This window comes from Aythya marila (assembly GCF_965140915.1).
Source record: "Aythya marila genome assembly, chromosome: 1".
Taxonomy (NCBI): Eukaryota; Metazoa; Chordata; class Aves; order Anseriformes; family Anatidae; genus Aythya; species Aythya marila.
In genome coordinates this window covers 158,853,184-158,865,743 of record NC_139042.1, presented here as the reverse complement: position 1 = coordinate 158,865,743, position 12,560 = coordinate 158,853,184, and the positions used below count along the sequence as shown (strand labels likewise).

At 33.9% G+C, this 12,560-nt stretch overlaps 1 protein-coding gene across 1 annotated transcript in view; it reads left to right on the top strand.

The window, feature by feature from the left end:
- The window catches only part of DCN (decorin), a 37,182-nt gene that overhangs the window by 13,096 nt on the left and 11,526 nt on the right, over window positions 1-12,560 (top strand). The window contains exon 3 of the mRNA XM_082751887.1: window positions 6,119-6,231. Coding sequence (XP_082608013.1) covers window positions 6,119-6,231 — 113 coding nt within the window. The remainder of the gene's footprint in view (window positions 1-6,118; window positions 6,232-12,560) is intronic.

Genomic DNA, 12,560 nt, shown 5'->3' with positions numbered 1-12,560 from the left:
AATGGAGTTTATTTTCTCATTCTTTCCAATGGAAAGGGTCAGAGGTATACAAAAATAATAATATGTGAAGAAAATTATTAAAAGTCCCAAAAAGATCTTAATGGAACATCTTATAGACTGAAGAGCAGGAAGAATATCTGAAAAATGGTTGTCATGGTTGCATTTTAAGAGTTTCATGGATTCCAGTGGAAACTGTGTTGCTCTTTTTGTTGTTGTTGTTGTTGTTTCTTAAATCTTTAAGAATAATCACCTGAGAAAAAATAATTCTCCAATTCTTCTAATGTTCCCATTAGTACTGATGATTTCATAATAAGAAAAGGAAAGGTAAAGAACAGACTTTTCATTTGAAAGTGGGAGGGAGAAGGAGGTTGTGGATACTCCTCTAAAGAAAAAAAATTGTTTCTTACTTTTGTGGTTGGCAGGATGCAAATTGTGAAACCACTCCTATTTTCAAATCCCACACAATAGAGAACAAATTCCAGTAAATACTGAAGAACACGGACTGGGAAAGTTTCAGTGAACTCTTCTATTCCAAAGCATTCAACACTATGCTAAGTTCCCTGCCATCCTTCCAGAAAGCTGTCCTTGAGTCCTGTATTTTCCCTGACTAAGTCTCCTGAACCCATGAGTTTGCCATTCACCCCATTCATCCCAGAATCCACACAGCCCACTGTTGAGATGAGGCAGAGCTGGGCTTTGAGCAGGGAAGAACACATAGCAGAGGAAGAACAGACAGCTGCTGGAGAGACTGCCCCCACCGGGAGAGCAGCCGCTGATGACCACGTCTGGGAATTACATGTAACTCAGTCCAAATTCTTCAGCTGGCAGCAGCTGTTAGTGGAAACTAAAGGAGACTTGAAAAGAGCCCCATTTTATGGCCCCTATGATAATAATCGTGAGTGTTGCAATGCAATAACACATGTATCTGAGCTACAGCAGTCAGATCTCCCTCTGCCTTTTGACCCTTTCTCCTAAGCTGGGAAAGGGAATGTTTATTCAGGGGAAAAAGCCCCATTCCTGTCTGTTGTAAACTGGATAGGAGGTGGGAAAATATATATATGTATATGTATGTATGTATATATTTATTTATTTAATAAACCAGGCTCTGCTGCTTTAAGTTGTTTGCAATTGGCACCAGTCACATATTTCTTATTTTGACTATGTGGTCTCAGCATTGCAAGGATACAGTTCCCAGGGAAGTGTCCTCATCTCTGGACTACAGACTCAGACTCCTTTTTGCTTCATCTCTCACACTAGCCCCATAAATCTTGCATTCCTTTTCTGCATAATTGTATGGCTTCAGCAGAAATGTGGCTTCATGCCACATTTCAGATTCTCAGTTCTGAGAAACTGGAGCAGTGAACTGAAGCCCCTTCATAGTGGGGAGGTTTCAAATTCCACCCTTCACATTTTGGGGGTTAAACAATTCAACAGCCACTTGATCACAGCTCCCGCAGCTGATCAGGTAATTCCCTGAGCTGCAAAAGTAATGAAGCTTGCTTTGTATATCAAAATCCCTAATCCTCTTTAGTCCTCACAATATTCCCAAATCCTTGCTACATCTCCTACACCTGTTTGGCTGGCTAAATGGCAGCATGTGTGAGTTGGGCTGGTCTGTTACTACACAGGAGATGACTAGCCACAGATTGCTGCTCTCTCAGGGATTCAATAAGGGCTGAATTATACCAGCCTCACTGTATTATTAGTTTGGCTCATTTGTGCTTAGTTTCTGGTCTCATGAAACCTCCAGACCCATCAGTCCTTTCCAAATGGAGAGGTAATCACAGATAAGTAGCCAGACATTGCAATTGTGTTAATCTAATTTATTTAAGAAATAATGAGACAATACTACACATCACATAGGTAGGATCCCACTGAGACAAGCCTGATTTCTGAAATGTTACCTTCATCTCCATCCTCCTGCTATGGAGAGATTCCTGGTCCTGGTAACCTCTCTCTACCGAACATCTTCTAATTGACTCTAGATGAGCCTTTCCTTCACAGTACTTCCAAAAGTGAGTGTGGGTTCTTGTTGTCTATGTGAAAGAAAACCATTGATGATCCAGCTTTGCTAGGCATCCCTCTAATACATTTGATCATATTGTTATATTAGTTATTCCATAAATCTGTGATGTATTTACTAGTGTAAGAATAAGTTAAGAATAGGAAGCCTTCTGCTGGGAAAATAAAAGTACAGTTGATCCTGAGCAACAAGGGGAAGTGTTTCAAGCTCATTTACTTGTTTTTTATTAATGTTCTCTGGTATATTCTACTCTTTATGTATTGTCATATCCATGCATGTTTACACACATACATGTCTGCTGGTGGGAATTGCTAAGTGCTAGGGGTTGATGATGTAGGATAGAAGAAGATTTCCATTTGTTGTAATCTGCAGAGAATGATCTGGCACATATTGCAGGAATGGATACTTGTTTAGCTTCTGTAAGGAAGACACAATTTCTCTTGAGAACTATTTTAGTGCAAATGGCAATAATTTTCTGACTAAAGATAAAAATTATGTTTCCAGAATATTTAGGCTTTTAATTTCAGTGTAAGCAAGCATTTTGTAAGGGTGGGGCTATACCTTTTCTGCTCATTCATGATTTTTTTTTTAATGCATTTAACAACTTAAATAATAACTGATCTCATTTTATTCAATCAAAATTAATAAAACAATATGCACTTTCAAATTAACAGATAGAAAGGCAGAAATATCAAAATCTTTAGTCAGTTTTATGTTAATCTTGGAAACCAGAGGCCTGAAATATTTCCAGAGAACTGAATACCAAACTCTGTATCACTGAGTATTCACATAAAAAGTCAGACTTCTATGAAAAATTGCCATATAGCTTTCTTTTTTATATTCACAAGCTTAAATGTATATATATTTAAAAAAAAAAAAAAAAAAAAAAAAGAAAAGAAAGCTGAAATAGTTGTGTAAAATGTTTTAAAAACGATTAAGAAGTGACTCAATTGGTATTTTCCTGTACCAGCTCCTCTGTCAGTTGACATTATATAATTTCGCAGAAAGGCATTAGTAAGTGGACATAGAGTCACACTACAACAGGTTTTCAGAAGTATATGGGCATTAAGTCGTGGGAAATAAGTAATATGTACAGCCCACAATTCCCCTCTAAATTCTTCTGTCTTCCAGCCAGAAGAATCCAAGAATCATCCTGGGTATTGGAAATTCTAATTTAAGATTCAAGAGCCATTTTAGCTTCTAGTGGGATTGCAGTTTTCTAGATTCATTTCAAATTCTGTCACGCTGTCATGTTAGACTCCCCCATTCATGTGCACTGCTTATGTACTGACCTGTTATGACTAGAAAGACTTGAAGGATTGCTCCTCAGGCAACAAAACTCCAGAGAAGAGACTGGCTTCATGAGCTTGCAGGTCCAGGATAGATGTAGAATACAAGTAGAAGTGCTGTTGTAGTGCAAATCGATGTAGGTCGGACAAGTGGTGAAACACTTGGGTCCAGTCCACAAGTTAAACACAGTTTAATCCTGAATTATTAGTTGATAATTTTATAAGACAGTGTCCAGATCCACCCATTTACAAACTGTTGTGTCACTGGAGAGTTCTATTTGATATAGCTGTCAGTTGGTGGGTGTACTGTACTGCTTAATATTAATGTAACATCTCTATGGCACGTGAGGTGTATCCTGTACTCCTATACACAATGCATGATACTTTGCTCTCCATATGTTCAAAACTCAGACAAGCCAAGGAAAAATCATATACCATGGTTTCAATTCAGCTGTTTACTAAACCATTTTTAGAAATGGCTTCAGGAAACACATAACAGAATATACATGAGGTAGGTAATAAAACAAGTTCAATATTTTTAGGGATGACAGTTTTATTCCTTGTATGCAGAGCTAGTAATTGCATTGTACCTCCTAGATTTTAGTACAATAATCTTTTATAAATCGCTGTTCACAAAGGGTTATCTGATTATAGTTGTCTTACTATAATATGAACCACCACTTCATTACTCTGTGAAATTATCAGTTCTACCTCATTCACAGAAAATGCTTGAGCTTGTATAATCTGACGTGTGAAGCTTGAAGAGTACAGCTGGAAATTTAATTTGAAGTTTAGTCTCTAGCAAATTATCCCTTCAATGGCAATCCAAGTATTCTTACAAAGCATGTTTCAAGGGCATTCTGTAACCTACAGCTATATAGCTCTCATGTACACTGGTTTCTGTCACAAGCACTTAAATTACTAATACTAGTCTTTTTAATATAAATGCAAGCACTGACAAGCACAACATAGTAATATTAATTTGTATCCAAATAATTCAATCAATTTTTGCATTTATATGTGAAAAATACCATTAAAATTTGCTAGACTGAAAACTTCTCATAACAAAATTATGATCTTAAAAAAACTGCTTTGGGGAGAGAATTTTTAGTTGCTGACATCACTGCTGTCTGCAGAGTACAGAAATTTTCCAAACACAACATGCAAATTATATGGTATTATTATTTTTTTTTTGTTTATGTGGAGCTCTAGTCCCACATTTCTGAAAATAATTAGGGTTTTGCAACTGCCTTTAGTGAAAATGAACTTCATGCCTAAATGAGAAAAAAAAAATATTTAAGTAATATGAAGAACCTTAATCTGTACCATCTATTCAGGCTCTGAAAATCAGTAAAGTAAATAGGATGAGATATGAGATATACTCTTGTCATTTTATGTACAGTACATCCTTTTACTTATTCATCTGGAGCTGGAAGATTCTGCATTTTAAAACTTTTGGATTCTGATGGGATTAAAGATTAGCAAGGTTAACCTATATCGTACTCTGTTTTAATAAATTTATATTAGCATAAAAGCTAATGTTTGAGAACTTGGGGGAGGGAGATAAATTTTGAAGAGTGGCTAGGATGTTTTTAAATTCAGAAACCAACTTCTTACAATGTCAGGACAACAGAATGTGTTCTACACAGAGTACTATCATCAGTTAAAGCTAAGTGTAAAAGAAGCACTTTTCAAAAGTTTAGGTCTGCTACACCCATATTAAGATAACTTAAGAAGTCTCAATTCCAGGATTTGTTGGGGAGACACTGGTGATACTTACGGATAGATCTTTTTAAGAGAGTTTGAGTATACCTTCAGAAATATTTAAGCCTTTATTGTTAAAAAGCCCATTCTTCCTAAAAAAAAAACACGTCTGTTAGATGACCATATTGAGACTTTATTAATGGCTATAAATTATTCCTACTAGCCATTCATTTAGAATTTTGTATTCTGTAAAAAAGAAGACTAGTTAGGAAAGAACATTTTAATTTTGTGGTAAATCAGAATGACTATAAAAGATTTGCTCTATTCCAAGTCACAGTACGAAAGCAAAGCTGGGTAAAGTGAGTGTTATTTAACACTAAATAATTTCATTTCCATGACTTCATTGGACTTACATATCAGCTATTCAGAAAATAGTCCCAAAGAGAGTCTTTAATTTAAACTGTCTGATGTTCTTTTGGCAGTTGTAGTGAAACCAAGAGATTTGTTCTCCAGAAAACTTGGACATAGTTTCACATAGTTTCAACTGAAAGAAAAGTGGGGATTTTGTGTCTTTTTTTTTTTTTTTTTTTTTTTTTTTTTTTTTTTTTCTTTAAGGTGGACTTCACTGCAAGTTATTCAGTTATTGTCAAGTAAATAATATTTTTCTGGAAATGAATATAATTAGCCATCGTACTTCTTTGAAGAAAAGTTTATTGATTTAAATAGCAGGAAATGCTCTCTGTCCAAAAAATTTAGCACACAGTGAAATTAATAAATGCCATACCTCCTTCTGAAAGCAATTTTTATTCACACAATTCATCAGAGTTAAATGTGTTAGAAATAATTTTGACAAACTCAGTCTTTTCTGTAACTTGGAAAAAGGAAGAATGGAAATGTGAATAAATACATTTTAATTTGACATAGCAAAATAAAACTCTCTTTGACACTTTGGAGACAGAAATGTTGTCAAATAAGTCTTCATAACATACTTCAGGAAATGAGTTCTAGAAATGTTTACTGAAAGGTAAATACTAAGGAAAGTACTGACCCCTATTTGAAGTTTCTTTCAAAGTCGATTGTTTATTCTTTTCACTGTTCCTAGGACTGGAAAGAGTGCCAAAAGACCTTCCCCCTGATACAACTCTGCTGGACTTACAGAACAACAAAATAACTGAAATTAAAGAAGGAGATTTCAAAAACTTGAAGAATCTTCATGTAAGTGTATAGCTGAACTATTACTTGGGAAAAATAAAAAAAAAAAAATTAAAAAAAAAAAGAAAAGGAAAACTGATGAAATGCTCTGTGATCTTCCTCCACCAGCCCTGCCTATTAATTTTCTTTCCTATTCCTCTCTTGTAAACTTTCTTCTCCTGTCATGGAAGTTCCTCGTCTGATTTAATCTCTTTGTAGCTGCCTCCCTTTCAGTCTCTTGATCCCCACTGTAACTTTTCTCACCTATTTACTTATGTTTTCACTCCCTTTGGCACGGTGGTTTGGTTATTTCTAGTAAAAAAGAAAATCGTTCCCAATCTTGCTGCCTCAGTCATTCATTACTGTATGCCTTCCTGTTCCACCTTGGAGCTCAAGGAGTGCTGTATATATTCTGTTTATGAATATAAATATTTAGTGCTGTATATATTCTTCATTATATTCAGCTTTCTTTAATAATTTTATCTCAACTCCCCTTTCAAACCAACCTCCTGCCCACTTCACTACAATAAAATTATGTTTTTGCCAAATATCTTCTCTTACCAAAATTCCATCCTCATCCTTCTTTACCTTCCAGTCTCTTCCAACACTACTGACTTCTTTCTCTTTGCTAAAAATATTTTCCTCCCCTCTTTTCTATATACCCATTTTTTTTTCTGGTTCTCCTATTTTCCAAGTTTCCATCAGAAACCTTCCTCTGCTTCCAAATTTGTGTTCTTCTATCAAAGGTCCTCCTCTTTTATTTCTTTGCTTATTATCAACATCTTAAAATTTCATACCTCATAGACCTGTTTTAATTGTGTCAAAATATCTTTCTTTCCAGACTTAAGAAATAATAATAATAATTAATAATAATAATACTTTTCTGCCTTGGAAAGTAATACCCTAACTCAGATATATTTCAAAATGCTGCAGCAGAAATTATTTTTCTAGCCTGTCACCAAGTCTCTTTGTTCTGTGCATAGTTTCATTTGATCCTTTTTGATTATAAGCGTTATGAATCACTTGACTTCACTTTCTTGGCACTTCACAACCTCTTTCAATTCTATTGTTCCCATTTGCTACCAAGAAGCCAACTCCCACTTCAACTGTTCATATTTCTGATGCCATCACCCAAGCAAGTACTTTTTCAACCAAGAAGTTACATTTATCCCTTTCTACTTGGAGAAAAAGTCCTATAAGCATTTATCTCTTTAATTTCTTCCAAATGCTCTGTTAAATTTTTGTTTTAATTCAACATCAGAAAGAAAAGATTTGAGCAATTACTAGGGATGCAATGACAGTCTGTCCAAAATGGAGGGAGCTGCATGAGCAAATCACAATGAGGTTCATCACATAATTTTAGCAACTACTGTATAGATATCTACATCTGATCTAGTTGTGTAGCCTATAGAGTCAGCAAAGAGAAACAGATGTTTCTATACCCTATTTCACCTGACTTATTTTGAAATCCTTCCTCATGTCACTGCATTAAATGAATCAGAACATAGTATTGAGGATGAAAAGTACTGGCACCAATAACTTCTGCCTACTTGTCACTTAGCTCTGGTTTTTATTATACCTTGTGCTGTGAGTTGAGCACTTGCAAATAATAATTCATTGAGTAATTCTATGGATGTTCTTTTCCTAATTACAACAGATATAATTTAATACTGAATTAAATAGGTAACTTCAGGGCAGTCATTTCTTCATCTTAATCCCCAAACTAACTAGGGCATATTTAGGCACCAGTGGAAATTTTTACAATAGTAATGTAAATTTCAACAAATGACCTTCAAACCAATGTGGTTTTCTTGGATATACTAAAGACAGAAAAAGAATCCTCTTGTCTCCTCCACAACATAATAATTTACCCATAGAGTACATTTATGTAAGTGGGCACCATCTTTATTCTAGGCAGGCATCATTCTCCTGGTGTAAGATCTGGGAATAATTCCCATTTTCCTCCCTTATATTATTCAGAGCCATAGTGAAAGGCGAATATTGCTTTTAATCAATATAATAAATAAATTTGAGAAAGTTTACTGTTGATAGAGGTCCATTGTCATTTTTTGTTTTAAGGATATGTGTGTGATGTAAATGTACATATATCACATATATATACTTTTAAAAATCGTATTCCCAAATACACATGGCTTGTGTTTGACAGTGTAATGTTAAAAATTTTCTAGACTCCTAAATTATGAAATCTTCTTAAGCTCTACTAAAGCAGAAAGATTTACATATATTATAGCTATTTTTGATCCAAAATCTGAAATAGTCAGAAACTGTAGTCAGTCTTTTGCATAAAGTGACTACTTGTAGTAGGGAACAATTCCCTAAATCCCAACTCATACTGGTATTGGAAATAAAAAATAAATAAATAAATAAATAAATAAATAAATAATCCTGCAGACATCACTCACCATAGGACTAATAGTTTTTTAAAAAGTTTTTCATGAACAAGTTAGTTTGAACCTGAAGTTCAATTTGTACTAAAAGCTGAAGTTAGCAGAAAGGATCTACCTATACCTTGTCTGTGGCTTTTCTTTCAATACAAAATTATCTGATTATGTTCATAAATGGAAGAACAAGAGGACTTAACACCTACAAAGATATTCTGTGTCAATAATAAAATTTTTTAAAAATTCAAAGAGCAGTTAAAATTTGCAGCTATTGAATATGGCAAACAGGTACAAAAGTATGCAATAAGGGAATATTTAACTGCAAGCAATAAATGCCTGCAAAGGAAGATAACCAGAAATCATTAGTCAATAGTTGTGATGTACCTGATATTTTTGTAGCTTTCAATTAATCTATGAAAATGTGACTAAACTATTAGAGTTGTACTACAAAAACTGAATGAGACTTCATACTATTAAAAAATGAAACATGAAATATACTTTTACTCAGAGGACTCAGGAGAAAAGTGAAAAATAGAAGACAGACCATTTTAGAGCTAAGGACAGGGTTTTACAGTTTAAGAAAATTGTCTGATACTGTGTAAAAGGTTTGCTTATTTAGACTTGTGGCAAAACAGTTACAGAGATGATGCTATTGTAAAAAGGCAGAAGATATTTTTTTTTTTTTTTTTTTTTTTTTTTTACAACTGTCAGAATTTTCCAGCCAAACTAAGCCTTCTGAATAAAATACAATACTTTGACCCCATAGACATATTAAAGAATCCAAAATACTATGTGAGTAAGCTTTTGTGCACATTGAAAGAAAAGTTTACAAAAACAGCACATAACAGAACATGTTATGTGGCAAAGCTAGAACAAACCAGTAAGATACCTGGCACTTGGAAAAAGAGGTAAGAGATAATGTATTGGATCACTATAAGAACAACACAAACAACAAAATAGTGACTGTATACTTTCCCAGCAGGAATTTTTCAATGCTATAGTGTTAGTACAGCAGAAGAAGACGAATGCACTATTGGCCTGAAATCAAATAGAATGTTGCTTAAGATGTTAGAGATATGCAAAGCCACAGTTGCATGTGCAACAGAGTTCAACCTATTTGTATTTATACTTAAAGAAAAGATTTGCACAAATCTTTTTTATAAATAAAGATTTCAGGTTGGGACTTAAAGTTATAACCATACAAAAAATAAGCATTTATCATATTAAGTGTGTGGGCAAATAAACTGAAACAATATTTGTAACAATATCTAGTAAAAAAAAAAAAAAAGTGGACAAAATGTTTCATATCCTCATTATTATTTGTTGTTGTTGTTTTGTTTTGCTTTGCTCTGTTTTTAACCAAAAGAAGACTCCCTATGGAAGGACAACCATCTAGATTAACTGAGGAAAAGCCTAAGAACATCTTCCAGAAACACAGAAAAAAACTCCTAATAGATCAAAAAATATTAATGAAACACAGTTTTCTAATGTTTCATTACAGCTTTAGTACCTATTTCCCAATCATAATCAAATGAGAAGTTAAGTGAACTTACTGATCTACGAATCACAGAATGAAGAATCAGTAGCCACAAGCTTACTGTAAAAAAGATGGAAATGTCTGCCCAGGTTCTTCCTGTGAACTTGATTCCCACTATCATCTATAGCAGATATTTTTAATAGAACTGAGAGAGAGACACTTCTCTTTCCAGCTTGGATAATCTGTAGGTGTCTGACAATTATTCTGAGGAAAATAATAATAATAATAATAATAATAATATATATATATATTTATAAAAAGGTGTTGATCTTTCTGAAATGCAACACTCCCTTAGAGAGATCCTATTTCCTCCTTTACATTATGCTTAACACACTATGAGATTTTCCACTAAAGCAGCAATATGCAACACATAACATGCATGTAAAGCATTATTTTTTATTTTTTTTTTAATCTGCAGAGGACAAAGAACTTTTTGTGTGAGCAAAATAGCAGGAGAAAATAGTTTGACATCCTCAAAATTTTAGAGAGATTCAGAATGTTAAACTAAAGGAAAAAAATAGAATAAAGCAGTAAAATAAACAAGTAATTTATGATAAAATAAATGACATAAATATTTGCCCCAGTTGACAAGGGCAGTGTTGTGCCCTTGAAGAAAGGGCAAGTGGCTCTAGAATGCCAGAGCATAAGGATTATTTTTATTGGAGCAGTAAAATGTAGAGCCAGCAGTTCTCTGGTCATCTGTGCAAGTCATGTTACACAACACTTACTAGTGATGGCTCAAACTCAGTGCAAACTAGATCTACACCAGGCTCCTCAGCTTGCTGAGATTACTCAACAAGCTTCTGTGGATGCGATCAAACTGTTTTCCACAGCCTTCTTTCCTCAAGTGGCAGGCTTGTTTCAATGCCATCTCCTTCTTCCATCCATTTCTTCCATCTCCTTCCTATGTCATCCATTTTTCCTTGCCTTTCTTAGTTATGTCTACTGGATCCACTTTACTAAAACCTATCTTAAGACACAACATAAAAAGAATCCTTGCACCATTATTTATTTATTTATTTATTTATTTATTTATTTATTTATTTATTTATTTATTTATTTATTTATTACCTTTAGCCTTTTTCTGTCTTAACTCTCTATATCTTGGGCCATTCAGAAGCTAAAACATCTGGAATTCAATTCAGAGACCTTCTTGCATTCAGGGCCTCTTGGCTATTTCAAGTTTACCGGTCTTTACTATTGTTAAAATGACTTTAAAAATAAATGCTTATTTTGTAAAATTCTATCTTCTGGTAAAACATAATTAGAGAAGGAAGTAAAGTTCTTTTGGGGTTGTTGTATTTTATTTTAGTCTGTTTGATTTGGTTTGGTTTGGTTGGTTGGTTGTTTTTTGTTTGCTTATTTTTGTTTCCCCTACATGTGCACATTCATTCCTAATAATTTGGCAAAACTTGACTATATGTCCAGGATATGAATATGTCTTAATAACTGAAACCATAAGGAAAAAAAATAAATATTATTTTTATTTGGACACCTGATTCCTCAGCTTACAATTCTTAAGGCATTACTGTACATAGCAGCACTATAATAAAATAACAGGTAATAATATAGTACATAACCCAGGAAATTAAAAAAATTCCATTGGGTCAGCAGATTGATTTTTCAGTTTAAACCCTGAAGGCCACATGCATCATGAAAGATTTGATGTTAGGTAAGAGTACCATCTCCAGCTGGCAAAACAGATGTATCAGCATGAATTATGCTTGATAATAATTTGCTGATTGTTTTACAGTTCATTTTAGCTTTTGGCAAGGCTTTCACTTCAAACTGTTCTAAACCAAGAAGGACAGATGTAAGGATGCAAAAGCCACAGAACAGTTCCCTGAGATTCTCACATAATAAAGTTGTACCAAAAGATACAGTATCCCTCTTCCCACCCCCAGCCAGAGCAAAAATTGCAGATTTTGATAACACCAAGAAGAACAATGCCATGCTAGTTCCTACATGACTGCCACATGCACACTCTGCAGTTTGTCAGGGTATATTTTGACAAGAGCATGCTAGCAAGTGTTCCAAAATCTTCATGAACTGTGAGCTCTCCTTTTTGTTTAGGGAATAAATATTTGAGGCAGAAACCAGACCAAAGGGAGATAAATGGCCAGACTCCCATGGACTTTAATTGCGCAGCATTCATGCAGTCTTTTTTTCCTTTTTTTTTAATTTTTTTTTTTATTTACTATTTTTTTTCAATTTTGTTGTAGTTGTTATTGTTGCTACAATAGTTACTGCTGAGGTAGTTCAGTAAAAATTAAAGTATCTTTGGAACAAAGCTTTTTTACTTCTCTGAGCACTGTGTAAATTGCAGATCATGATGAACTAGTCTATAGGTATTACTACATTGCAATATATAGTAATAAATATAACAAAGTCAATATTTATACTGTAAGAGCTGA